This window comes from Agelaius phoeniceus, chromosome Z, assembly GCF_051311805.1.
Source record: "Agelaius phoeniceus isolate bAgePho1 chromosome Z, bAgePho1.hap1, whole genome shotgun sequence".
In the NCBI taxonomy this organism is placed as follows: Eukaryota; Metazoa; Chordata; class Aves; order Passeriformes; family Icteridae; genus Agelaius; species Agelaius phoeniceus.
In genome coordinates, this window is record NC_135303.1 from 68,406,160 (window position 1) to 68,433,212 (window position 27,053).

Consider the following 27,053-nt stretch of genomic DNA (forward strand, 5'->3'; position numbering starts at 1 on the left):
GTGGTGTTGACATGTTTCTTGTCTTTGTGTGTGTATGTATTTTTAAGTTCTCTCTTTCTCTTAGTCATGATTACCTAGTCTATGGGGTTTTTTTTTTTCTGAAGATCAGTGATTATTTGAATGCCAGACAAACCCCAATCTCTCTTTAGTAATTGGAAGATAAATGTGGAAGGATACTTTTATCTTGTGGTGTGAAACATTACCATGATGTACCATGACATGGCTTCTCTTTGTTGTTCTCATTCCTGTATTCCTCAGCAGAATGAGAAAACACCTCATTTTCAGTAAGTACACAGTCACAGATGATGCCAAATAAAGTTATATGAAACTGAGCCCACCATGAGGTCTTTTCCAAAGTTGAAGCAGTTCAACAAGAGTGTGTAGCTTGTCTGCAGTAGTCATGGACCCTTCCTGACCATCATTGCCCATTCGTCTTGGTTGGATGGGACAGAGTATGTGGGGAAGCTGAGCCCTCAGTTCAGTTTTTTACTCTATAAATGTTAGACTTCCTCTGCTGCTGTTGAGGGAGGCTGTAACATCAGGCTTTCTGCCTTTGTATTGGCTTGCAGCAGTCAATGGTGATGGCATGAAGGCAGGTAAAGACTGGAGCAGCAAAATGCAAGGGGTGCTCATTCCCAGGAGAAGCAGAGGTCCTGTGGGATTTCCTCCACCCCCAGACAGCAATCCTCTTTTGCAGGCCCTTATTCATCTCCAAAGTCTAAGGGTTTCTTTCTAGCTTCTTATGATGGTAAGAAATGCTGTACTTTGCTTGAATTGGGCTGAGCATGGTGAAATAGGGAAAAATGATGGCTAGATAAGGGAAGTCAAGTGCTGCAAATCTTGTAACTCTGCATATGAGTATATCAAGGTTTTCTAAGCTTTGTGGTAGAGTAACTGATGCTACTTAAGATATATAAAAATGACTGTGCAAGGGAGACCAGGTCAAGCTTCAATCCCAGTCATTTACTTGCAGCTGCATAGCAAATTTCTGGATTTTCATAGGTGTAACAGGGGCCAGGCCTGCCTGGTATGTGGTGTTTGGCTTGTTGTTTCTAGATGACAAATGAAAGCTTTCTTCAACACAGCTTAACAAATTCAATCAGCTTATGAAGTATTATTTCAGATTCCATGGGTACATGGTGGTTCCTCAGATCTTTTCAGTCTATAAAAAATGGGGGATCTATCTTGTGGCATCCTAGACCGGTAGACTATTCATTCTTGATTTCTAGTGTTCTGAGGATAGGAGGAAATTTTAGCTTTTCATTGTCCCCAGTGTCTTGGTTTGAAAAGACAGGTGTCTGCTAAGGAAAGCAGGAGCCTCCCTTGGGATGGAAAATGTAAACCCCCTCCCTCCAAATTATTGTAATTTTGAAATTAAGGGGCTCTCAGGCAAGGTTCATAAAAATAAAAATGCAGTAATACAAAACAACACTGACAGAATCAGAATATTACCAGGGTGCTGGTAGCAATCTGATTAGATGTTGGCTGCAGTCCTCCTGGAGTGACAGATGTGGTTCTGTTGAAACAATGAGCCTATAGAAAGGGAGTACATTTCCTCTGAAGGTCCAGTGGTGGTGTAGATGGGCCTGGTCTTCCTCTGGGAATCCAGTGGGAAAAAGCTGCTCTGGTGTTCCAAGTCTCAGATTATATCCATGTAGGAATGCTTGGCTCCTCCCCATGGGCGGAGCATCTCACAATGGGATGATGTAATTTTATCAGCCATGGAGTGACTCTCAATGGCCCATTAACAGAAGATATCTCCCTGAGGGAGGATTGGTTGTTGAAGAGATATAGAAAAACTGCCCCACCTGGTTTTAACAGGTGGCCCAATTAACAGAAGACAACTGCCCCACCTCTAAGAGATGGCAACAGAATACACACCCCTGGCCAGTCCTGCATTTGCAACCTAAGACACCCAGGATGTGGCAAAAAAGAGGTGTTGAGGGGCCTCTGATTAACAGCTACAGTGACATGCCATAGATCCAGCTTCTGCCCAACATTGCAACAAAACTCCTATGATGCTTTCTAAAGCATCTCTGAGCCCATAAGCATTTCCCATGTCCTTAATTCAGCAAGCAGTTTTTGACTGCTGCCTGCTGTCATAGTCACTATTCATCTTCCACAGATGTGACTAGTCTGCACTAGCACGTACCATCCTCTGTTGTGCTGTGTGTGCCTTTGACACCATCTCCCACAGCACACTCCTGGAAGAGCTGGCAGCCCTCAACTTGGTCAGGAGCACCCTTTGCTAAGAACTGGCTGGATGGCCAGGCCCAGAGAGTGGTGGTGAACAGTACTGCATCCAGTTGTGCTCTAGTGGTGTCCCACAGGGATCAGTGTTGGGGCCAGTTCTATTTAGTATTTTTATTGATGAATTTGATGAGGAGATTGAGTCTACCATGATCAAATTTGCAGAGCTGGAAGCGAGTGTCAATCAGTTGGAGGGTAGAAGGGCACTGGAGAGGGACCTGGACAGGCTGGATTAATGGGCAGAAGCCAAGAATATGAGGTTCAACAAGGCCAAGTTCTGGGTCTTGCACTTTGGCCACAACAAGCCCAGGCATAGCTCCAGGCTGGGGACAGAGTGGCTGGGCAGTGGTCAGGCAGAAAGGAACCTGGGGATACTGACTGACAGCAGCTGAACGTGAGCCAGCAGTGCCCAGGTGGCCAAGAAGGCCAATGGCATCCTGGCCTGTGCCAGCAATGGTGTGGCCAGCAGGAGCAGGGCAGGGATTGTTCCCCTGTACTCAGCACTGGTGAGGCCACACCTCAGATCCTGTGTCCAGTTCTTGGGCCCTTAGTTTAAGAAGGACATTGAGGTGCTGGAGCATGTCCAGAGAAGGGCAACAAGATTGGTGAAGGGTCTGGAGCTCAAGCCCTGTGAGGAGCAGCTGAGGGAGCTGAGGTTGTTTAGCCTGGAGAAGAGGAGGCTCAGAGGGGACCTCGTCCCTCTCTACAACTCCCAGAAGGAGGGTGTAGCCAGGTGGGAGCTGGACTCTTTTCCCAGGCATCCAGTGACAGGGCAAGAGGACACAGTCCTAAAGTGCATCAGGGGAGGTTTAGGTTGGACATTAAAAGGTATTTCTTCACAGAAAGGGTGATCGATTGGGCATTAGAATTCCCGGGGAGGTGGTGGAGTCACTTTCCATGCAGATTTGTCCATCACCTGTGCTTGTGAATCACACAGAAAAGATAATTGAAATATCTGGAGCTTATGCCCTAATACAAACAAAGCTAAACATAGATAACAATGCCTATATGCACTAGAGTTGCATCCTCTGTACCTGTTAAGGTCCAGAAATTAATTTTGATTGAGCTTTTACAAACCTCATGTTATTTTACCGCTGCTCACCTGTGCTACTTTCCTAACAGCTGAAGGTAAACTGAACCACCAAGTCAATTAAATACTTAATATGAACCCTCCTTGAGAGTGCAAGTCAGTGTACCCAGACAGAGTTTACAGTTTCCAAAGATGAAATTATACCAGGAGTTACCATGTGTAAGGATCAGAACAGGCTTGAAAATTTCTTTGCCCAAATCACTTAAAGGAGGAATTGTCAAAATTTGCAATAAGCAAGATATATTGAAAGCTGAATTTTGTCATGTGCTAGTCACTGGAGCTCTAATTCTAAGATTATTTCTGTACCTGGGCCATTTTAAATTTCGAATGGGTAGAATGGACTTGAGTTCATCAGAAAGGTTTAAGAGTAGCATGACTCAGTACTATGCAATTGCTAGCTGAGTTCAGTGACAACTTTGATTTCTGTGGGGACACTGATGCAGAGTAGGTGGCACAGTTTTCTACCACATTTAGCATCTAAAGTTACTTTTGAATTAATGGTTTGTCACTAATTTTTGACCTATACTTCATTCTCCATGGTTTTATTGTGAAAGAGTCACTGTCACAAGTTCATGTTGTCAGCAGTATAGCAGTAGCTTCTCTTCTACATTTGAAAAGCCTTTTCCTCATCTCAAAAGTTCCTATCATTAAATTTCTGGAAAGGTAAATTTAACTCTACTGTCCACAGATGTGTTCAAATATTCAAATATACTTTGCAGGACCGAATAGTAGTTTGTACTGACCCAGGAACCTCAGGAACTGTAGTTTAAACTGACCCAGGAACCTCAGCAAAAGTGGATGCTGTTCAGTGGACCACATCTTGCATCCTTTTAAATCAGTGGTGCAACTCCCTTTTGTAACTGTTGACTCCAGCTTCCCGAGGAGGCAGGGGAAGAGAGGACACTTGCTAACCTGTGTCCCAGACTGTCTTCCATCTGTCTCAACAGCACAGTGATGACTGCTCAGGCCAGAAATTCCCTTGTAGCAGCCAACCTTCACCCAAAGCTGGCAAGCATCATCATCCTACTCCTATCATTTAAGGGTGACCAGAGAACTCTGGGATGGGCAGGCAAGCAGCTGGGACAGGCCACTTAGGGAAGGAACAGGTGCTTGACACCAGCACTGTGTGTAGGACACAACATATGACCCAGTCTGAAAGCATCTTGTAACTTTATCTTGGCAAGGTCAGGTGTTACCATAAATAGGGCCCATCTGTGCAAGGCTTCTGGCAACATTTATTTGAGCTGCAAGGGTATAAATATGTAATTCTCTTCTTGTGAATAATGGATAATGACCTTCAGTGCTTTGCTGGAACGGTTCTGCCAGTAACACTGGCAGTTATGTATTTACTTGCCTCAGCAGCAGCATATTTGGTGTCTCCCATGAGTTTGAATTGGGATGCTTTTTTTCTTCTAAGAGCAGCCAAATTCTTACCAACATACCAAGCAGGTTTTGCTTTTGTATTGGCCTCTGTTTCTTTTGGCTAGTATTGTTGATGGGTCTCTCCCAGACTTGGGAAAATACAGGAGAGCTGTTCACACTGGCATGTGCAAGTCTGGAAATGCTGTGCCACACACACTACCACAGTCAGGTATTATTTGGGCTGCTTATCACAGCTAAGTGACTACGCAAGCCAATGCATATAGCAATGGGAGATTTTCCCCTGCCTTTAGCAATAAAAACACCAGAAGAATGAGCAGGGAAATTATTCAAAAACTTGCAAGAAAAAAGATGCAGTACTTTGATTTAGAAATATACTGACAAGGGGAAAACTGCAATAACTTTAATCCTAATCACAGCTGTAGTTAAACGAAAACAGGATGCGAAGGAACATTTCCAGGAGAGGTGTTCCAAAAATATGAGCTAGTGTTACTGCTAAGAAAGATTTTGGTATGTCCCCTCCAGGAGGGATTTAGCCAGTCCTATTCATGTATAGAAAGGTCTAGACAGCTGTCTGAAACAGGACAGCAAGAACCAGAAATGCTTCAAAAAGCATTGAGTGTACCTTAGCATCCTAGTAAGAAAGTGCTCATTGGGTTGTGAGCTTGCATCAAACATCAAATCAAGCACCAGGGAGCAGGGCTGGAGGACTCAGAGCTTTTTGTGTTTGTAGAGCACAAAGCTGTTTTTTTAATACGCATATATAAAAACACATCCACACTCTTCCCTTAGCATCAGAGCTCACATTTAAGCAGCAGCAGATCAAAAGAGGCTGTATGACTTCCCTGCCCCTCCTCCTTTTAAATGTGGACAGCTGCATCACAGCAGGCGACGGCAAACACAGCAGAGCACACATGGCTGCAGGCATCTGGACGGAAAGGCTTTTGACTACTTGGGGCCCAGTTTCACTCCTAGGTGCTGCTTCAAACTTCTTTTTTAGAAGTAATTCAGCAAGCAGGTAAAAAAACACATTCTGTGTGCAACATGATTTATGCAAGGGGGCAAATAATCAAGTCTTAGATTTCCTGGGGTGGGAATGAGAAAATCAGGTAAGTTAAGCTGAGTTAGCTGATATTGTGTTGATTTTTCATGCTGTTGCATTTGGCACAGAGCTACTGTATGTGTCTTCCTGGGGAAGACGAACAGCACTGAACAGCACTGGGCTCTGAATTAGCCTGTCTCACAACTTGTCTTACTGTTGACCTTGCTCAAAGCCAGCAGGTAGGAGAGAGCACCAAAGAGGAGAGTACCTTCTTCCCCTCCCTCCAGCTTCATTTGCTAATACATGTTTTGAGCATCTTGAGATTCAGCTGTACCCACGGTCCTCAAACCACAGGGTGCCCAAGCACTTGGTACCCCAAGCTGCTTGCACCACTGAGATGTGGCTGCAGGGCAGAGACATGGCGAGCCTCCTTGGAAAAGGATAAGAAATAAATGTGAGATGATACATAGGAGGAACTCAAAGGGAATCACAGGTGAGATCAAAAAGGGAGTAGCAATGAGGATTGCTGGAGAATTCAGGAGGGTGCAGGTACACATATTGGACATGTAAGGATTTACTAAGTGTGAAAAGACTTTGACTAGACAAAACATTAGAAACTGGTTGCTGTTGAGACCATGGCGAAACCTATGGTGGGGAGGAGCAGGACAGTAGCTACTGGACCATGGAGAAATACTTAGCTGGGGTCTAAGGGGAAGAAGGTCCCTAGTGTGCAGCTGGTCCAGCTGGTCAAAGTGTCAAAAGTGGCATCTCACTCAGGGTGATACCAAGGGGACAGATAAATGTGAGGGCTTGGCTTTTGGTTCATGTCACAAATAATCTGGATCCTCTGCTCTGGATTCTCTGGTCTTGGGTTTGATATCCTTCATCTGGCCCCATGAATCTGATTTGCTGCCTGCAAAGCATTTTGCAAAGAAATGCCCTTCTCTCAAGGACAGTGAGGGATATGAGAGGAAACTGGCAAAAAGGCAGAGAAAGGTTGTACCTACTGGTTTATGCTTTGAACTGTTGTCAGGGAGAATTCCAACCCACATGCCTGGAGTAAAACAAAGAGGCAACCTATAATATTCATTAGCAGGCTACTCAGAGCTTACAGGAGGATTTTTTTTCTCCTATTGCTGTAATAGTTAAGTCTAAATAAATGGGAAGGAGGGGCAGTTGTGGTGGAAGTGAAGCCAACTCTGTGAGACAGCAGGGATACAGCAGCTGGCAGCTTGCTGGAGCTCAATTAGCATTAGCAGCCTAGTGTATCTACCAGCAGGCTGAGGGAGGGAGGGTGGAGGTGCCCACGAAACAGGCTCCTTGTGCTGCCAAGAGGCCAACAATAACCAAGGAGAAATGTGTAAAATTGTGGTGTAGTGAAGATCCCAAGAGATGATGCCTGTAGAGAGAAGCTCATACAGGAATTTGGATGCAGGAGTGATTGCAAAACCTTTGGAGCTACAGATCATGTTCTGAAACTAAATAACTGAAACAGTGGTCAGGGAAGGGATACTCCATTCTCTTGTGTCCCAATTAGGAGTGACTATGACCTTTTTAAAACGATTAGTTTTAAGGAAATTGTTCTTAAGAGTGTATTTGGCTTTCTACCCTTCCTTACGGCTCCCTAACTTCTCCTAGTAATCCAACAGCATTTAGACCAAGAAAGAGAAAAAAAATTCAGGAGACTTTTCTCAAAAGTTTTCCAGGAAACTCCACTGCTAGGCAAGCCAAAAAATCATCCACTAACCTGTCTGGAGACAGTACGCTCTTGTTGCTCTATAGGATAAACTACAGGAGATGCTGACAACATGGGGTCAGGGACCTTAGTATCAGGTTTCCTAGACATGAAAGAGCAATCAGGCTCTGAGTGTGTTTGCTGGGAATTCTAAGAAAGGTGTCTGGTGTATTTAATGTATGCTTTCCTACACTTAAAACAAGTTCACAGGTCTGCAGCATGTTCCTACTGGATTTACAGTGGGGTTTGTGATGTGAGTTTTATCACTGCAAAACTACACAGATGCACAATAAAACTCTAAATGCTTATTTAGACCCTGTGGTAAAGCACAGTGAGACAACAGTGCTGCTGCCTTAACAAACTGCAATTACAGCATGGCTGTTACTCAGGTCTCCCTGTTTTAAAGGATCTTGCCCCACTGTGCACTCCAAAAAGTTGCTGGCTGCAACTGACAAGATTCAGTGGGAATGTATGAAGAGATGGATGCTGATGCATCACAACCACAATCGATGCACTGTGATTCTTTCCTGCCTTGCCACTTCCCTGTGCTCTTGTGAATAGCTACATTGTTTTACTGATTTGAAGAATGGGGCATGGGACCGTGAAGGGAATTAGGTCAAAAACCCCATGAAACAGTGCCCAGAATATAAAAGGAAAAAGCACTGCAGTATGAGGCTCCTTGGTGCACGCCGAGGTGATTGCACATTTCTCTAGTGACTAGAAATAGAGCAAAGCAGCACCAGTAAATGCAGAAATTTCTAACATCCTTAGAGTAAAGACACATCTGAATGCATATTCAAGTGCTAACTCACTAGGCTGAAACTCCTTGTGGTTTTAAAAATAGCCTAAAGTTAGGCTTCCTACCTTCCTGCTCCATACATAGAAGCTTGAATTTTCCAAATGGGTTGGGAAAAAGAAAAAAAACCCAATCAATATATGTTAATCCTCTTAGTGTCTGCAGTTCAGAGTAGCAAAGGCATTCTTTCCTGTGAGAAACCCCTTCAGAAACAACTTGTGTTTGAAATTCTTCCCTTTTCTTCTTTCCACCCTTCTAGACCTTTCATTACAGGCAAGCTACTCCTTATGTCTCTGTTTCTTTTTGTTGTCTCTATCCCATCTCTTGCCTGGTTGATGGTAGAAAGAAAACACATCATATACAGGATGAAGATTTCTAAACCACATGTGCTTTACTTCAGGAAACAGAGAAAATGGGATGCTTAATTTGCATACAGCAGTCACACCTGCAGCATGATTGAATTGAAATAATAATAATGGTAAGCACTTCAGTTCACTGACAGAGGAGTGCATACCACTGCATTCCTAGTTCCAGTACTAAGCAGATGCTTTAGCTAGCTTCCTAGCTTCCATTTCCTGCTTAGCCTGTTCTCTCATCTCTCTTTCTCTCTCAATGAGAAGTACTTGTAGTTCTTCCCACTTCTTGAGGTTCTGCTCATATTTTGCAATGTCTTCCACTTCACATTCTGGCAGTTTCTGCTTGACAAGTTGGGTGGTCAGGGTTAACAGGCTTTCAGATTCAACCTTGCCAAGTGAATGCAGTTTGGAGTACAGCTCCTGTCAGAAAAAAGAGATTTAGTAGGAGTGTCAAGGAGAAAGCCAGTCAATCATAAAACAATCAGATACAAAATACTTCTCTACAACCAACATATCACTGAATTATTATTATTAGTAGTAGTAGTAATAGTAGTAGTAGTATTGCTGCTGCTGTTATACAGGCCAGGTTACTATCACAGAGAAGTGTTTCAGCTGTGGTAGTTGCTACCATTTCTTGAAATGTTAACCTCTAGAGCATTTGTCTTTATAGCAACAAAACTGAACCAATGAAATTTCATTTTCGTTAACTATTCAAATTCTCTTCTTTTTCCAAGTTCAGTAATCTGGTATTAACAAAGATCAGCTCTTCAGTCAACCACAATAAATATTACTTAGACACCTTGGGTTTGTGTCTTGCCTCAAAACCAACTGCAAGATTTCAGCCACACTGCCTGCATCAGCATCCTTCCCAACAGGTGCACATCACTTCAAATGTTCTCCTTCCAACTGCATACTAAATAAGTCCCATAATTTTTCTTCCCAGCTTACTGTGTCTGAGGTGTGACTACACTTACACAGATTATACAACACTGCTAAAGCAAGTGATATTTTTTCAGTGATGTTCTACAAGCAAAGCCTCAGAAAGGAACTCCAGTTTTCTTTCTTTTACTTTTATAAGCTTTTACTTATATAGATTTCCTGCAGCATAAAATGTTAATACACGTAAGATGATGAATCATCCAGTGATACTATTTCTGGCTTTCTGTGATCTTTAGACTGATGGCTCCTTAACATTCTGATTAATTTCCTTGAAAGTGCAGATACACAACCAAGGAGAAGATAATACAGCACTGGAAAATTCTTTATGCCTTGTTCACTCATTAGGTGAAAACACATTTTTCCAATTCTTCTTTCAAATAAAACACTTTACCCAGTCCAGCACTTGCAAAAATGTTTAAAGTAAGTATGTGTTCTAATGGAAGGTACATCTGTATTTTCTTCATTTGAGTGAAACTCATTTTGCATTGTAGTACAATGGAACGAAAATGTGAGGATCATTCTCCTCCAAACAAAATGGCAGTTCTAGAGCCATGCAGATATCCATACTTCCAGTTATCACTGAAAGTTTATGCACTATGCAGCTGATCCATAGTGTTCCTCTTATCCAAGTTCATACTGGCAATAATCTGAAAATGCATATCCCCTCAGCTCCTACCTGGAAGCTCTGCCTTGTTCTTAGGCAGGAAACTATTACGTCCCCTCTCAGGCCCTCCACTTCTCTCTCCCTCAGCCAACACAACTGCAGGCTTTGCTGTGCTTTACCTTGAAGGTCTGCACTGGACAGACAGCAGATTAAAGACTTTAAAATACTAGACAGCAGGTCTGAGTGGCTTGCCTATTTGGTTCTGTCTCTTTTTTGATTTTATGATAAAGAATGAAGACAAAGCCAATGTCTTCAAAGCCAATGGACTAAAACAAAACTCAATAAATTATTTAGGTGTATTAGTCTCAGTAGGTACACAAGGCATCAGTGAGAAAACTGAACAGACTGTACAGCTTGGGTTTGGGGAAGAAACTTGACAACTATGTTCATAGATTAGATATGTAACTAGTTTAGATCATTCACACTCTTCCTATTAAACTCTACCAAGGATGTGCTGAAAAAGGGCTGAACTTAAAACACAGGAAATTGAAATACAGAAAGGCAATAAACTGTAAACTAACAGGTCTTGTTTCCTAAGCCATTACTGGTATCACTGGTATCCTGGAATACTTCCTGCTCTTCTCTACATTTGTAATATTGATTTAGGAAAGCAGGCTGTATGTCCCACAGGTACCAAAAGAGCACTTCCTTAAATGGTTAAATCGTAATTTTTATAAGCAGTCTCCACAGCTCTGCATGCAGACAAGTTAGGGAAGAGGGTGCATTGCTTTTGGAGAAGGCATTCCCAGCATTTATGTGACAAAATGTTTGCTGCCTACTGATCATTGACACAGATGAAAAGAATTGCCTGAAGAACATTATAGTGAGCAGTGAGCCTCAGCACACATCTGAAAACAGGTAATTACAACCCAAATGAATGTCAGAGTCTAGATTACAGCTCTAACAGCTTTTTCTGAAAAGAGCCAAATGCCCTCAGGTCCTCTTTTTTTTTAGTGGAAGCAAAGACAAGTATCTGTATCTTTTAGACTTCCATGCCTTTTTCAGGAACTTCAAAAATGGTTGTTCTGAAGGTTGGTACGAAACACAGAGGCCATTCCATGGAGTACCACGGAGGAGCATGTGTATGTCTGAAGCAAACCCATATGCTTTTGCCTGCATTCTGAGGTGTATGATTTGTGAAGCAGAATTGGGAGTGCAGGAGGCAGAAGCAATTGGATCTAAGGTCAAGGAGAAAGACTGGGGCATCCTGGCTAATTAATGCAGGGCTGGACAAAGTGCAAATGAATTTTTCTCAGCACCAGAAGTGCAAACCCTCTGCTGGGGTTACACAGAAGGGGCAGATGATCTGTGCTGGGACAGCAGCTGGGAATGCACACATCACTAGGTTGACTCAGAGCTGCCACCTTCCCTCACACTTGTAGGATCTGTAGTGCACCATGAACTACACCTGTAAGTGTCCCAGGGCACAACTGGGAAGAGCCGCTGTTGCTGGCCTAATGGATTTAACAGAAGAATCTAGGAACTCCTTCAGGCTTGGCTGAAATGGCATTCTAACTCATGAGCTCATTTTCTCATTCACACAACCAGAGATTTTGGCTTATCACTGCTGGATGTCTAGATGTCACATGGTGGCTATGTCTTTCTAATATTCAGACTTTCCTGGTCAGATTTTAAACACTGGGACTAGTTTTTTGGCCAAAGGTTACTCACTGCCACACCAGGGAATGTCTGAACTGGAATTAATTATGAAATTTGTGGAAAGGTTGAGCAGAGAAGAAAACTAGGTTCTTGGCACTAGTTCCCAATTTGATATTCAGACCTAATTGTGAGCACTCTGCATTATTTTCTTCAAGGCTAGACAATGGATAGACAATAAGAGACACATAAAAAACTTCTCACTCCCTTCTTCAAAGGACGCTTGTGTTTACCTAATTCACTGAATTTCATCCAGGCATTAATTACCATATGCTGAATACCCATTGATTCCCAAACACTTCAATTAAAAAGTTTTAACTGCCTACAACACAAGTTTAATATCTAAAGATTAGTGGCAAAGTTACATAAGTAAAAATCAAAGGAGAAGTGTATGCGTGTGTGAGCTGAAACCATAGGACACTAGTCTTTTAACTTTCGAAATTTCTTTAGAACAGTCTGTATCCAGCACAGCTGTCCAAGGTCACAGCCATCCAGCAGAAACAATGGAAACTGATGGGTTATGGAAAGAGCACTGCTCCTGGAACTGTAAGCCAGCTAAGTTTCAACCTGAAGTACTTGATTTTTACCACAGCACAGAGTTGATAATGTAAAATTATCTCATTTAGCTAATTTTGAGATGATCAAATAAAATCAGATGATCAAATTAAATGCACTTATTATACAGATGTGTCCTAATGAACAGCCTTCTGTGTTTCTTAATGTTATCATCAACATGATAACAATCTAAAGATAAAAGGAAGGTGATATGAACCCGATTAAATTCTCCAGTCTGAAAGTACATTCCATCCATACAACATAATTATAATGTACACAAATGGACAATAAATTCAGGGCAGTCTCACACCCATTACAATTTATTTTAATGAGCAAGAGCCCACACAAGGTCAGATAATGGCTCTCTAAAGACATACTTTTGCAAACAGGACTGGAGTTATCATTTTCATGTATGAAAAGTGAAGATAAAATTCCAGCAGACAGACAAAAGACAAGTAGCCTTGAGCATTATGTCTTTGTAGGCTGCTGCTTCATGTTTGGAGAAGTGAAAATGTAAGGTGACATTATTTTCAAAAATGCTGAACAGAACTCCTGATGCACTGAAAGGGTGTCAGTCTACCAGCCATAGTAAGTCAGCATCTGTATTTTCTAGTATGCATCACAGAGATGTACCACAGCTTAGAATATTTAGAGAAATTAAACTGTCTTACCTTGAATTTGCTGTAGTACTGAGGTACTTTAGATTGCTCTGTTTCTTCTGACTCTGCACATTGTGACTTCTGCTCTAATTTTTTGGCTTCTTCAGCAGATTCTGCATCAGGTTTAGCTTCAAGGACCGACTGCAAAATGGTCTCCAAGGCATCAATCTGAACAATAACATTGTCATGGTTAGAATCAAGTGTTTGGGATTCACTAAGTAATACAACTGTCTAAGTAACACAACTGTCATGCATTCAAACAACTTAATGAATTACCTTGTATTTTGAGATGACTTCTGTATATGCTAAACAGAAAACCAAATTCTAAAAGGAAATGAGACAATCTTGGAAGAATTTTGTACTGTGCTTGGGATCTTGGAGTGTGTGGCTCTCAGTCATTGCTTTTTGGGCTCTACAACTGCGTATGTACAGAGATGCAGCATTAGGAAAGAATCAGCAAGAATCCTCTTTTACAAGTTCTTAGCTATTCACTGAAAATAGTAAAAAGTACCTCTATACAAATAGCATTTCTAGGTATTAATAGCATTTACTATTTTTAGAGTATTGGTATGCAGACAGATAGAATCTTCTATGGACCTACAGTACCAGAGACATACAGCCCTGTTTCAACACCAGGATGTTCATCTACAACCCAGAGCAAGATGAGGAATTCCTGAGTTTCTCAGAATTCAGGAAAAAAAATCACAAGTATATTAAGCTGAGTTCTTCAGACTTGAAGTAAGAAAGATACCTCCAAAACCACACACCTGAAGAGGTAACTCAAAATTGGTGGAAGTCGCAGATGTGACCTGTCTTGGACTGTCCAATGTTATACTGAGAAGCTTCAGAAAATAGAGCAATAGGTAGGAGTACCTGCTGAGCAGTGCCCCAGACTTCTGCTTGTCAGGGGACACTGCAAGTTTAGCAGTGACATGAGCAAAAGGGAGGCTCCCATCATCAGGGACACCTTCAGGAAAAAGTAATGAGAAGGAGATACCTCAGTGATGTTACTATGCTCCAGCCCATGTGGTAGTGGCAAACTAAGTTACTCCTAAGCTGTCTGATTCCAGAACCAGCCTGATTCCCCACAGCACTCCTAAGCCCCAAGTCCCTTAGGTAATGCCAACCTAATAAATGGATTGAATCTAGCTATCCTCCCTGACTGAGGGCAGTACAAACCTTCTAGAAATCATTTTGTCAGCTTTTTGGACCAGTACTACTCAGGATATCATCTGAGGGCACAGAACACATACAATTAGCCTTAAGAGCAAGATGTGACTGTTCATCCTCACTGCTAAGAAATATGTCTCTGAGTAGTTTCAAAAACTTGAGAAACAAAGGTGTCTTTTCATCCACATGTTTCCTCTGACACAGACACAGGTGTCTCTAAAAGGAGGGCAAGGCTTAGAAAACTTAAATGGTCTGTGGCAGTAGCACACACTCATTGCCAAGGACATGCCAGTAGACATTATCACTGGCTCATCAACTTAAGCACTGATTCTGTTCTAAACATTACTTCTGTCTTGCAAAGGCCTCTGAAATTTGCAGGGCATATTTTCATTAACAAGGCACAGAATTCACAGGTTTTACTGAAGTTTGTTTTGTATGAAATTCCCCTTGTTCAGTGGGTTATAGCCTTTATACTTACAGCCTCTTTACAGATTTTGATGTCCCCTGACAATGAAGCCACATTCTCCATCACTTGCAAGGCTCTATTCAAATACCCAGGTGTCCACATCAGTGGCATTAGATTGTATACAGCTCTTAATCCTTTTGTCAACTCCACCTTCCCTGTGATAAAAACACACTTTATTGTTAGTGTTTCAATATCTGAATCTTAATGGAACTTGCTTGTATAGGCTGGCTCTGGTTTCTAGCAGTAACAGCAAGTGTCTTGGCTTCAGTGGTAAAAACAACACGCTTATACAAAGTTGCTCTGATAGAATTTCCATGACTCTTATTTTATTAATGTGCCTTTTTTTTTTTTGCTCAACTTCATCTAACTATGTGCATGTTTCTGGTACCTCCTCATTCCCCCTCACCCAAAAATTTTGCCCAGATGAAAATCAGAGTAAATGGCCAGGTTTTATGGTTGTCAGGCTTTGTAACAGCAGCTTGTAGAAGGATGCCTGAAGATCTCAGACAAATGTCTCCATACCTTTCAGCCAACTGTGGAGCATGTGTGCACTAAATCTGATTCCCTAAGATTTACCTCTGTGGTCTCTAGGGTTTACTCACCCATAACAGCTCATGTTATGGCTAAGTGCTCAGTTTACTACCCCTGTTTCTGCTGAGGCTTCCCAAGAGGAAATACAGGACACCTGGCAAAAAGGAAATTCTGGTTCTTCATATAAGACAATCTGTGCCACAAGGCGTTCATTGATTTTAGCAGGACCTGTGATGTACTGCACCACTTGCAATGTGGTTTTTCTTCTGAGTAATTACTTGAGATCATGAAACTCCTGCATAACAGAGGAAACACACATCACATCGTAGTAGATGCATTTTACAATGACTGTCACTCTTGGGCTTTGATTTTGTTATTGTCAGCAAAACAGGTAATACTTCTTCAAGTGTAGCTTACAGGAGGTGTGTCCAAGCTCTCAATCCAATTTGCACTCTGGCTATAATAACACAAAACTATGAGAGATACCCTCTTTACATGGAAGAGAACAGTTTAGGAAAAGCAAGGTAATAAGTGCACAGACAGAGCCTATGGACCATGGCTACATTAAAACAGCTGAGGTGCTTGAGGCCACTCTGTGCCTGTAGACTTCTTTTACTCTCTCAGAGGTCAGTTCCATTACTGTTGGCAAGACTTTGGAATACATGACATAACAGCAAATAGCTTTTGATCCACTGAATGTCAATGTCATGGACCAAGCACTATTGCTCTCAGACAAGAATGAAGCGCATTTCTGAAATACAGGCACTATTCCATCAATCTATATGACATTTAAAACTCTCCAAACTGAATTCCAACTGCACAGCAAAGTCCCTGTTTGTAACAGTATCTCCACTGGATTACAAACTACAGTGATATGAAAAATCCTGCTTTCAAATTAGTTTTCACATTTATCCCTCTTTTTGACTGAAAATTAATTTTTTGTTTTACAGCCATGATAAATACAAATCAGCATCCTACCTCTGCCAACACACATCATATTTTGAGGTGACATTTGAAGAACAAATTCACTTTTTATTACCCTCAATAATGCAGTAATGAAACAAAAATTTACAACAAATTGTTGACTACTTCCTAGTAAATAGCCATTCTGTAGAGAAGAACAAAACCTATCTATACCATATTCCACTAAAGAGTCAGAAGAAATTCAAGAATTGTTTGCCCATTTCCCTTCCCTTCAATTCTGAATATACTCTGATCTAACTTCTCTTTAATACTATATAGCAAGTTATTAAGAGCAAAGACTTCTTAACAGATACAGGACAAAGGCACTGCTATCTGCTGTTCACAACCCCAACATTCACTTTACAGTGACTAGTAGAAGTTCTAAACATAGTGTTTTCCAGGGTGTACTCTCCCATCTCATAAGGCTTAAGATATTTTATTAACCAGAAAAAGAGTCAGTTGTCCATAACCTTATATTGTGTGTCATAGAAATCTGTACTTTAGGGTATTTTTTTTTAATTTGTCAGTCAACCAACAAACCAATCCAACTGCTATTTATTTAAGAATACCTTCTCTCTTTCAGCATCTAACCCGAACATGCAGGGAGCCCTAAAATTGGTTCTGAAGCTGTCTGATGAATCAAATTCAAATCAGTTCTACCCTCCAGGCCTACAAAATAGGTTCACTCGTAACTCTGAAATTGTCCTCCCACTATTTCTTTTTTTCCTTTGCCTTCCCCTTGATTACATTTTAATAAAACAAAGATTCCAATTTAATTCAGACACTGAAGACAAGAGGGGAAAACTGACAATGAGGGAGGTAAAACTTACCAAGGAATGCATAGCCATAGAGCTGGGAACTAACACCCACAGTGTTACTTTGCTTTAGACCCGTAAGCAATAGCGAAGCTCCAATATTTCTCTCTTCTTCCCACTGCAAATAATTCATCAACTAAGTAAGTGCTCCTTTAACAAACACAAATAGAAAACAGCAGCAAAGACAGCATGCATGGCTTTCATCACATCTTAGCAATAAAGTAAAGAATGATTAAGTATGTCCAGTGTTCAGTTACAGCATATCTGTCCTGAGGAACAGTACAAATCGTACTGAGGAACAACTCTCTTTGCAGAAGACTAAAATGTGAGGGGTTGAAATTTTCCAAGAAAGTTCTTCTTACTATGTCTACCCCTAGGTCTTAAACCAAACACAGAAAACTGGTTCTGAGCATTATGAGGCGTTGAATAGTACTTTGAATGCTGCATACAAATAAAAATATCATTCCACTGCTGTCTTTGGATGGGATTACTTCAAAATGTATATTAAATAGGTCACAGCTATATAAATAAGCTTGTCTTGAACATGTCTTATGTTCACACCACCTCTGCCTGCACATTCAGTTTTCATGAAACATTATACATACAGACAAATGCTTATCTTCCCAGTACGGATATACAAACATAGACAAACACAATGGAAAAATGAGGTTTTCATCCCTTTGCTTTTCGTATACAAGTCACTAAGCATATTTTATTTCTAGGCAATGAAGAAAATATCCAAAACGGTAAATGTGCTTTTCTCGTCTTTGGTGAAAATTCAAATTACAACCCAATTGGGTAAAACTTGAAGGCAACTGTAAAATGGATTTTGGAACATGCTTCATGTAATACAGATGGAGGCTTCAAGCATTTGCTATATAGATGACAACATGCTATTGAAGGCTTGAGCCAAACTTCATTAAAAATAGCTTCCTACAGAGATCACAGCAGATCTGACTAAGCCCATTTACTGACTGAGGCCCATCTGCAAAGGTAGAATAATGCCACTTCGAAGACCCTGAACTGTCATTCTGGCCTTAAGCAAGCAAGTTATAAATAATAACCCCATAATCCCTGGAGACAGGAGAAATGTAACAAATTTAATTTTAAAACAGATTTGCAATAAGAAGCAATACACCCAAAGCCAATTGGGATACTAAAAAACCTAGTGAAAATGCTTTATAAGTCTGCAACATCATCATTATCAAGCTCTAACGGTGAGCAATACACAGCTTAATGGGGTCATATACAAGAGGTGACATTTTTTGGTGGGCATTTGATACAGTCTGCTTTGAACTGAAGTATCAATTCACGTCCTTCAAATGGGCACACATTACAACTGAAAATCCCTACACACCCTCCCTTTCAGAGAAAGGAGCAAATGGGGTGACAAATGATTTGATGGTTTTCATACTTGGTTGTGTCTTCTTTCCTTTCTTTCTTCTGCAGTTGCCAAAATAATGAGAAAATGGAGCATTTTTTTCCCCAGGTAAACTTAGGGGATATAAAATATGTTCATGATTGAATGTCTAATTGACTGCATCACAACACTTGGAAGCAGAGGCTCTGTGTATCATTCTGAGTGTGGTCAGCTTACCGTACGTTCAGACTTGGCTGCCAGGTACTGGTATAAAACATAGAGAGAAAGAAGCTGTGTTGATAATTCATCAAAACTTTCTTGGAGCATGATCTCTGTTACTACTGACATAGCATCTATGGAGGAAAACAATACTTAATTATTATAGCTTCCAATACACATCTTCTTTTTGCACCCACTCATGCACATTGATGCTTTATTGCTGTGGTATGCTTTGAAATAGTTGAAGAGGAAGTGAAACATTTATTGCAACTAGAATACACCTATAGAATTAGTCTTATTCCTTTGGGTTGCTCAAACACATTGCAAGAAGGAAGAATGGGTTGAATAGCATGAAACTACAGCCAAGGAGCTCTTAAAATCGTCTTAGCTCTACACATTTCAATTGGCTCTTCTTTCCTTAGCTCTTCAATTATTAAAAAAAAATTAAAATTATTTCTTTGTTCTTGTGTTTTAAGCTTAACTTCATTAGTCTTAGGTGACAGGAGAGTACAAAGGATAAGAAATGTTATCACAGATCACCCACAGTGGTCTATCCAGCAAACAGTGCTCTAGAGGAGCTCTATATGGCATTCCAGTGAGACTCCCAATCAAGAAGGACAGTTTGGAAAAAGATCTTCAGTTTCACATGGAACAGAAATATGGATAAAATAAGGGGGAATTCAAAGATGGAGGGGGTATGTCTCAAAAAAAACCAAACATGTATTAATTTGTTGTTTAGCAAAATCTTTCAGCTCCTTTCTGTTATCTGTTTTAAAAGAGCTTCATGTAAAGGAAAGCTTACTGCAAGTTTACAGTACTAGAAAACCTGACGTGAAATTAAAATCAGTCATCAAAATTAGTATCTGTCATCAAACATGAGAGGACTCATCAAAACACTTAAACAGTCAATAATGAAAGGTAGCCCCAGTATGGCAATTCAGCATAGCTGGCCGCCCCCAGTGACAGACAGAAAGCCCACACAAATAATTTTTATATGTAGCTTTTTGAACAGCTAAACGTATGGAAGATGAATACCAACACGCATTTTGATTCTAGTAACACTCTAATTAATCGTCACTAATAAGTCCTATAATATCATTACCACATATGTCAGACTTGTTACTGAAGTAGATGGTTTACACTTGCAATAGGATTAATACTAGTAGAAACTGTGAACCTCACAAGTTTCAAAACTATAAAATTAATAAAACCCCCAAAAAAGGAGAGAAAAAACACACAGAAAATACTTCAAGGGAAGGTGAAGTTGTGTTTTATGATGAATTCAGAAAAAATATTGGTACAAGTTTTTAGTTTAAAGAAAAGCTCTGTAAATGTAAGAGCATACAACTAAGGATGCCATATTGGTGTGTGTTTTCTTACCTTCATATTTCTTCTGCTTTATAAAGCAATCCAACAAAATATTGAATGTAAAATTATCTGGAAAAATTCCATACTGAACCTGAAGAAAAGAAGGGAAAAAAGTTGTGTGCAAATGTGCTGCAGATACCAGAAAGAGCAGAACCACGACACTCCACACTGATGCAATGTATATAAGCAACACAAGAGATTAGCATGGCTCCTGTGATGTAGGCCCTCCAACTTCTGATGAACTGCATTTGTTTTAGTATTTTATCTGAGCCTTTCAGACAAGGAATAGCACTGCCCATCACGTTATTATGCCTCCCCTGCAATTAACATGTTTTGGACACCAACACTATTTAAAACCAAAGAGCTTTCTGGGAAAAGAGAGGATTTAAAAGCTATTTAAAAGTGAGGATGTAAAAAGGCTATTGCTAAAATTCAAGTGCAATAGTAATTTGTTATTTGACGAAGAAACCTGAACTTAAAACCACAGTCTACAGGCCCTGGCTGCAACAGAAATTCCTGTCAAGCCACCCTTGAATCAAAAGCCAATCAAATATATTTGTGTCTCTTCCTTGGTAAAACTTACCTTGTTTTGTATTGTGTATAAGGCCTTATCTTGAGCGCCATATTTTAAGCACTGTCTGATCCAGCTGTGAATGGTCCAGTCTCTCAAGTACCAGGAATTTGGGCTATGCCGAAACCTAAAGATGCAAAAAGTTCTGGTGACAATATGACTCTGCTATCACAGAAACAAATTCTGTAATCAACACAACTATGAGTTCCAAAACCTCACCATTCATGAACTCAGATATAAATTTCTCCATGCTTGACTTGGCAGTCAATCACCACTCTCTAAAGAGCTCCAGATAGCCCTTTCAAGTAAGAGAAACAAAACTTTGACACATTAATAGTATGTACAAAGGGGAATCTGACCTTTTCACTATTTAAACTTCTCACTTTCCAGAAAGCCTACTGCTTTTTTCTTGAAAAAAAAATTCCAAAAAATAACATTTTGGTGTATTTATGAAAGCCAACTGAGACTGGTATAAATACTGTAGTATTTTTTGACCTTGTCCTTGTGATTCTCTAAGACTGTATTGTATAACATTTTGATGCATAATGTTGCCGGGCTTATCAAAGCTACAACTGATGACATCAGCAGTACCAGAATTACATCAAAATATAACTGCATCTGAATCTTTGGAATTGTGTAATCTGGTGTCTCTCACCCTCTATAAATCATGCCTCACTTCACCAGCTAAGAATTCATTATGCCTCAGCACAGGTCATCCCTGGGCTGCTGCATGCTCCATTTGCCTTAGAAATGCTTCATCAATGAGGCATACCTCATGCACAGGGACACTCTGCTGGAAAGCCTTTCCCTGCCTCCCTGCACCAGTTTAATCTATTCTGAGACACCTCATGCCATGACTTCAGCAGTCTTCCAAGGCAACCTACTCCAGTGCTTGACCAATTTGTAAAATTAAATACTTTTAATTTCATTTCATCCTAATTCAGACACATGCACTTTGCTCCATATTTGAACAAATGGTGACAAAAAGTACATGGAACTTCAGCTTTGGTAAACATTCAAGCATCAGTTGAAAGTTCAGTGGTAGGAGCTGCTGCCTTGGTCCTGAGCTGAATTTCACACCCACATGTGAAGAGATGCATGCAGTCTTTCTCAATTCAAATGAAAACTGATCTCAGTCCCCAGCACAGAAGTGACTGCCACTTTCTGTAAAGTACACCAATGACTGAGCTGAGCTCACGTGCAGATGCTCGCAGCCCCAAGCCAAGATGCAGCACCATTTAGAGGCAGGGTACACTCTTCCATCTGAGTGAGCATGCTTTCCAGAACGTTTATCAGATTAATGTGGCCACCAACCCTCTTTCCCTCTCAGTAAATCTCTTGTCTATCACTGAGGGCTACACAGATGACCAAGGCTGGAAAAGTACTGCAGCCTAGAGAGCCTTCAAAACAAAGACAGCCATGCCAAAAGTGAAGCTAAACAACTACATAATCTAAATGTAAGTACTTGTAAGTGGCATAGAAATCTCCCCATTAAATTAAAATTTAATAGCAAAGAAAAGCATGCTTTGAATATTAAATTACAAGCATCCATTCTGGTACTATAATTACTTTCCATTTTCTTCTCTCTGGGTTTCAAATACTGAGAGTAGCAAAAATGTATATTTGCTTTCACTAAAGTCCTGTGTCATGGACAAATGCTTTCAGGAAGTATCAGTTACAGGAATTTGGATTTAATCATATTTTGATGAAAAATTATCCAATTGCTACAGATTCTCACCAGCTATTTAAGAAGGGTCAAGCTGGAACACCAGCACCCAGTAATAATGCTGCCAACATATTTTAAAGTTTCATTAAATGGTTAATATTGTTTCACAAGTGGAAAACAACACACCTATCTTTCAAAAAGCATGACACTGGTTGTCTCAAAAACTTAGGCCTTCTATTGATACAATCTTTGCAAATGAAAAGCAAGTATTCAAAAAACAACAACTGTAGAGAGCTTTTTAGATAATTAGTTAGCTGAGAAAAGACATTTCGATGTGATACCAATAGATAAAGATAAGAGAAACAAACTGAGAACTGAGCAACCAGTCCCCAATTACTGACGAAGGTCACAGTGACCTTCCCTGAAACGGGAAGACGGGGGAGAAAATCGCATGCCAGAAAATGTAGTTATCTTAAGTAGAAAAGTTAGAAAAATGCAAACATAGAAGCAAAATAATTGTTAGAAGATAGAAGTAAGTGTAGTTGATCTAAGTGTGCTTTAACCAATAATAAACTCAGCTTTTGCAATATGTATAAGCTTCATTAACACCAATATAAATATGTGTAGAGTTTCAATAAACTTCGAGATTTGCTATTCATCGCATATAGTGTGTCGCATTTCTCCCGCCGTTCACGACAAACAACAAAAAACCCAACCAGCTGTTTTTAGTGCATTTGAATATCCAACTTTTTTCACAGCTCTGTTTATTCTCTTGAGTACACCACAGCGAGAGAGAGCACGCCAATACTCCCTGTATCTTGGGATTGCTAAAGCTTATTGTAATGGAAGCTTCTAGGTTTCAAAGTAAAATTGGATTTGGACAGCAAAAGGCCTAACAGGGATACAATACAGCCTAGAAACAGAATGAAGCTGATCCAGTCAATACTCATTGCTGGAATCAATATGCACAAAATCCAGAGGCATGCCATAAAACCTTGTAAAAAATCTGCACACCAGCTTTTATCGAGCTGGGACTGATTTTTTGCATGCGTGCGCACGCACGCGCGTGTGTGTATGATAACCATAGGATCTTTCAGATATAATTACTGCAAGTGTGTTACTATTAAGATCTTTATACTGATCTTTAAGCTCAGATCAGGTCTTGCCTGCCCTAGGTGCTATGCAAATGAAAAGCAAAGAGCTTCTCAACAAAGTAATTTTCTAGTTAATTCTAACAATTAATTACAAATCAGTTGCATGGGAATGAAGAGCGGAGACTGGTGCATGAATGCAATATAAACGCATGTACAAGATCCCTCAACACAAGACACGTCCATTAATCCACTATGTGGTAGGAGAATTGGAAGTGAAAAGGAAACAACTGCACTGCAAACTTTTAACTGTTTCTGATTCATGTAATGCTGAGATAAGCTCTGTCTCTATTGTACTAGCTGAGAAGAGAAACCAACAGAGTATCTGTTTTTTACAGTTATCCTAGACAAATCAACCAAATGTTGTGGCAGGCACTTGTAATTGAAATGGAATCAGGAAAAAGAGGAGGTTGCTCATCATTTTGACAAGGATTAACATCCTCCTCCTTCTCTTTGTCCACCAAACAGGATATAATTAAGCAAGGCAATATGTTCAGGGACAGATGAAAAGACAGAAGGAAGTTAAAACTACAGAAAAAAAAGAAGATTCAGAATGAATTAAATAAAGGAAGTCTCTAGCAACTGCTGTGTGTTTAATGGAGAGACCAGAAGGTTATCTTGCAGATGCCTAGTGCTGAAATTCATTTTTCTGAAAACTAATAAAAACCAGAGAAGCCCAAGAAAAGACAAGAAGGAACTCTCAGAGAAGCTCTCTGTTGGTACACTTTAATGTTAATGGCTAAAGAATCAATATGGTCATTCTTCCAGTCACTGAACTGAGAACATCAGTCTCCATGGGGAAGAAAACCAGAAATATTTGTAATACAGGGAGAGCCTGAAATATCAAGGTCATTGTGAATCTAACAGCACACTATGCAATACTCTAGAGAATTATTTTTATTTTTGAAAGCTTTTCAGATTATGAAGCCCAGAAACTTGATTTTCACTAACAGTTGCTTTGTACTTGCAAAATGATTATAACTTAGAAGACACAGGAGTGTACAGCCTCAGTACAAGGCAACCAGAACATTTTTAGCCAAACAAGTACATTCTCTTGCTCACAAATAGGCCAGCACATTGGGCTACATTGTCCGTTTACTAAGTTACTGCATAAAGCCCTGCTGCTCATTATTTTCAACAGTGCTGGGGTACTCATGCTGTGTGAAAGAAACTAAACAATAAAAAAGTTTAACAGACGCTGAGAGTGCTTCATGGGGTGCTGTACTACTACAGCAAGCATGACTTATTTATATTGGTGCACTCACACACTGCAGAAAAGCTGAATTCCTGCCCAACTCATTTGAGTCTTGCAACTTTGTTTGTGCCATCAAGTGGTAATGCACTCTAGTTGCTTTCACATACACTGTGTTCTCAAGGGAAGTAATGCAGCAAACCTGAGAGCAAACAGAACCAGACCCCCAGGTCTGCATTCTTTTTCCTAGGTTGACAGAGGGCACTTCATTGCTTTGGGGATAGTCACAAATGAGGAAGATGATGAAGGGAAATTTGCTGCATTACAGATGAGAAAGTGCTGTAGAAGTGACCATGAGGAAGAGCTCTGCTCTGCTCTTCCTGGTAGGTATATAGGGAAAACAAGCTCAGCACATCGGTTCCCATTCTTTGTTGATCACAAGTTCCATTTTGGACTCTGTGGCGTTCTTTAAGGGCCAGTCCAATTCCTGATACTCCCAGAAGCCATCCTTGTACAAGACACACTTTTTTCTCTTCCTCATTCTCCCCCATTCTCAGAAGGAAGAGACCCTTCCTTTCTCCACCTGTACCTGGCCTAATGAGAAAGCATCTTGTAATGATCACACATCCCTACACTTCCTATCTCTCTTCCTTTAAAACTAGAGAGAAACATGGGTCTGCATGTTCATGTATTTTCAACAGAAGGGAGAGTCCCAGATTACTTCTCATCCACTTAAAATTCTACGAAGTCCCAACACAAAATGTAAAGAGACTTAAAATGAATAAATATAATAGGAAATATCTCTGCAAACCAAGAAGAAACTATCTCAGTGGAACAAATCCAAAGTAACTCCACATTTTACACAAGTAATACAGGGCTGGGAAGCATATTAACAATGCCATGTTTTTCTTCCCAGGCACATTTTTTCAGCTACAGTGCATAATGATCAAATGGATTCCAGGCAGGCTTAGCTTGGAAACTGGAAGGCTGTCACCCAAAACTCTCCCTTTGTTTGTCATTTCAAGCCACAAGCCTTCGGGAAAATCATCTACATTTTAAATGGACGGAGAGGCATTGCTCATAAATCAGTGTCAAAGAAAACAATCCCGGAAAAGCAATCATTATTGACAAAAATTTCCTTTAACAAATGAACAGAACTCTATTTTCCCATCTCTTCTTTGAGTGCCATTTTAGCCTTCACCTTTTTTGTATAGATCTTGTAAAAATTTCATGTGTAAACCTACCAGTCCTATAGGAAATGCCACACACATTAACTGCCTACACTCAAAAACAGAGGGAACACATTGCTTTTGTGTTGAAATAAAAAACTCAAATAGTATATGTACTATAAGATAACAATTATCAAAAGCAGTAATAGGACAGGTTAAAAAATTAGACATGACAACTATAACAGAGCATAGTCTAAGGCTGAGGCAGAATCTTACACAAGCAGAAATTTGGTTTGCAGACTCCCTGAAAAAAAATCCTACATTCAGCCCCTATTCTATTTTAATTTTTGACTTTCCCATCTTTTATTTTGAACTAATTTAACTTGATTGCTTTGATGCTAAAATTAATTCTTCAAAATTAAGCTCTCTCCACCTCCACATGAATTCATATTTCATGCATAACATTCTTTGTTCAAGATTTGCAAAGAGCTCTTACACCACTAACGCATGTCTGATGATCGCCCCAAAACAGACCTAAATGATCAGATATGGAGAAACTACACTACAGAACCACAGTCAAACACCAAGGCTGAGCAGGAGATTTTAAGGATATTTTAAGTATCAAGTCTTGTTTCATGTTATGTCACATTAAGTTTTTACTTCTGTTCACTTCAATGTTACAAGTTCACCTTTTTCTTAATCCTTAAGCTTAGTAATAGGATTAGATTTGGAAAAGGAGATATTTTGTCTAGAAGTACCTACTACACAGTTATTTAGGAAGCCTCAGGACATCACCTGGGTAACTTTCCTCTACCAACAACTGAAGGGAGAAAATTCACTATTCAGTAGTTTCAGGGTAGGTATTGCATTGCTCAAAACTACATTCATGCACAGAAAGCTCAGCTTCACAAAGTCTCTTTCTAACAGTAACTATCAGCTAGGGTGTAGTTTATTCTTTATTGACCTAGCTATTTTGACAGTTTTTCTTTTTTTTCCTGCCCATTGTGGTCAGCCTCGTATCACTAAATGCTCTTCCTCCTTTTGATGAATTTAAGGCACCCTCAAGAGTAAAGCATAAGGAACAAGCCTTATTGCATTAAAAGTTTAAAAACCAGTATGATCAAAGAATTGCAAAATCCTAGGTAAATTTTATAAATTTCAAAATAATGTATGAATGGAGAAGCAGTTTACCACAGCATGAAAGAAATGCTTTGCTTATACATAAATAGACCTAAGAGCTATCACAAAAGAAATAGCAATACAACCGTTAAGGAGCCTATGGCAAGTTTG

General features: G+C 40.1%; 1 protein-coding gene across 1 annotated transcript in view; it reads right to left on the reverse strand.

The window, feature by feature from the left end:
* Positions 1-8,659: 8,659 nt before the first annotated feature.
* MRPS27 (mitochondrial ribosomal protein S27) overlaps positions 8,660-27,053 on the reverse strand; it is a 43,378-nt gene continuing 24,984 nt past the window's right edge. Inside the window, exons 5-11 of the mRNA XM_054652079.2 lie at positions 20,598-20,712; positions 20,027-20,105; positions 18,665-18,780; positions 17,083-17,185; positions 14,771-14,913; positions 13,135-13,290; positions 8,660-9,069 (exon numbers count right to left, since the gene is read on the reverse strand). Coding sequence (XP_054508054.1) covers positions 8,830-9,069; positions 13,135-13,290; positions 14,771-14,913; positions 17,083-17,185; positions 18,665-18,780; positions 20,027-20,105; positions 20,598-20,712 — 952 coding nt within the window. The 3' untranslated portion in view covers positions 8,660-8,829. The remainder of the gene's footprint in view (positions 9,070-13,134; positions 13,291-14,770; positions 14,914-17,082; positions 17,186-18,664; positions 18,781-20,026; positions 20,106-20,597; positions 20,713-27,053) is intronic.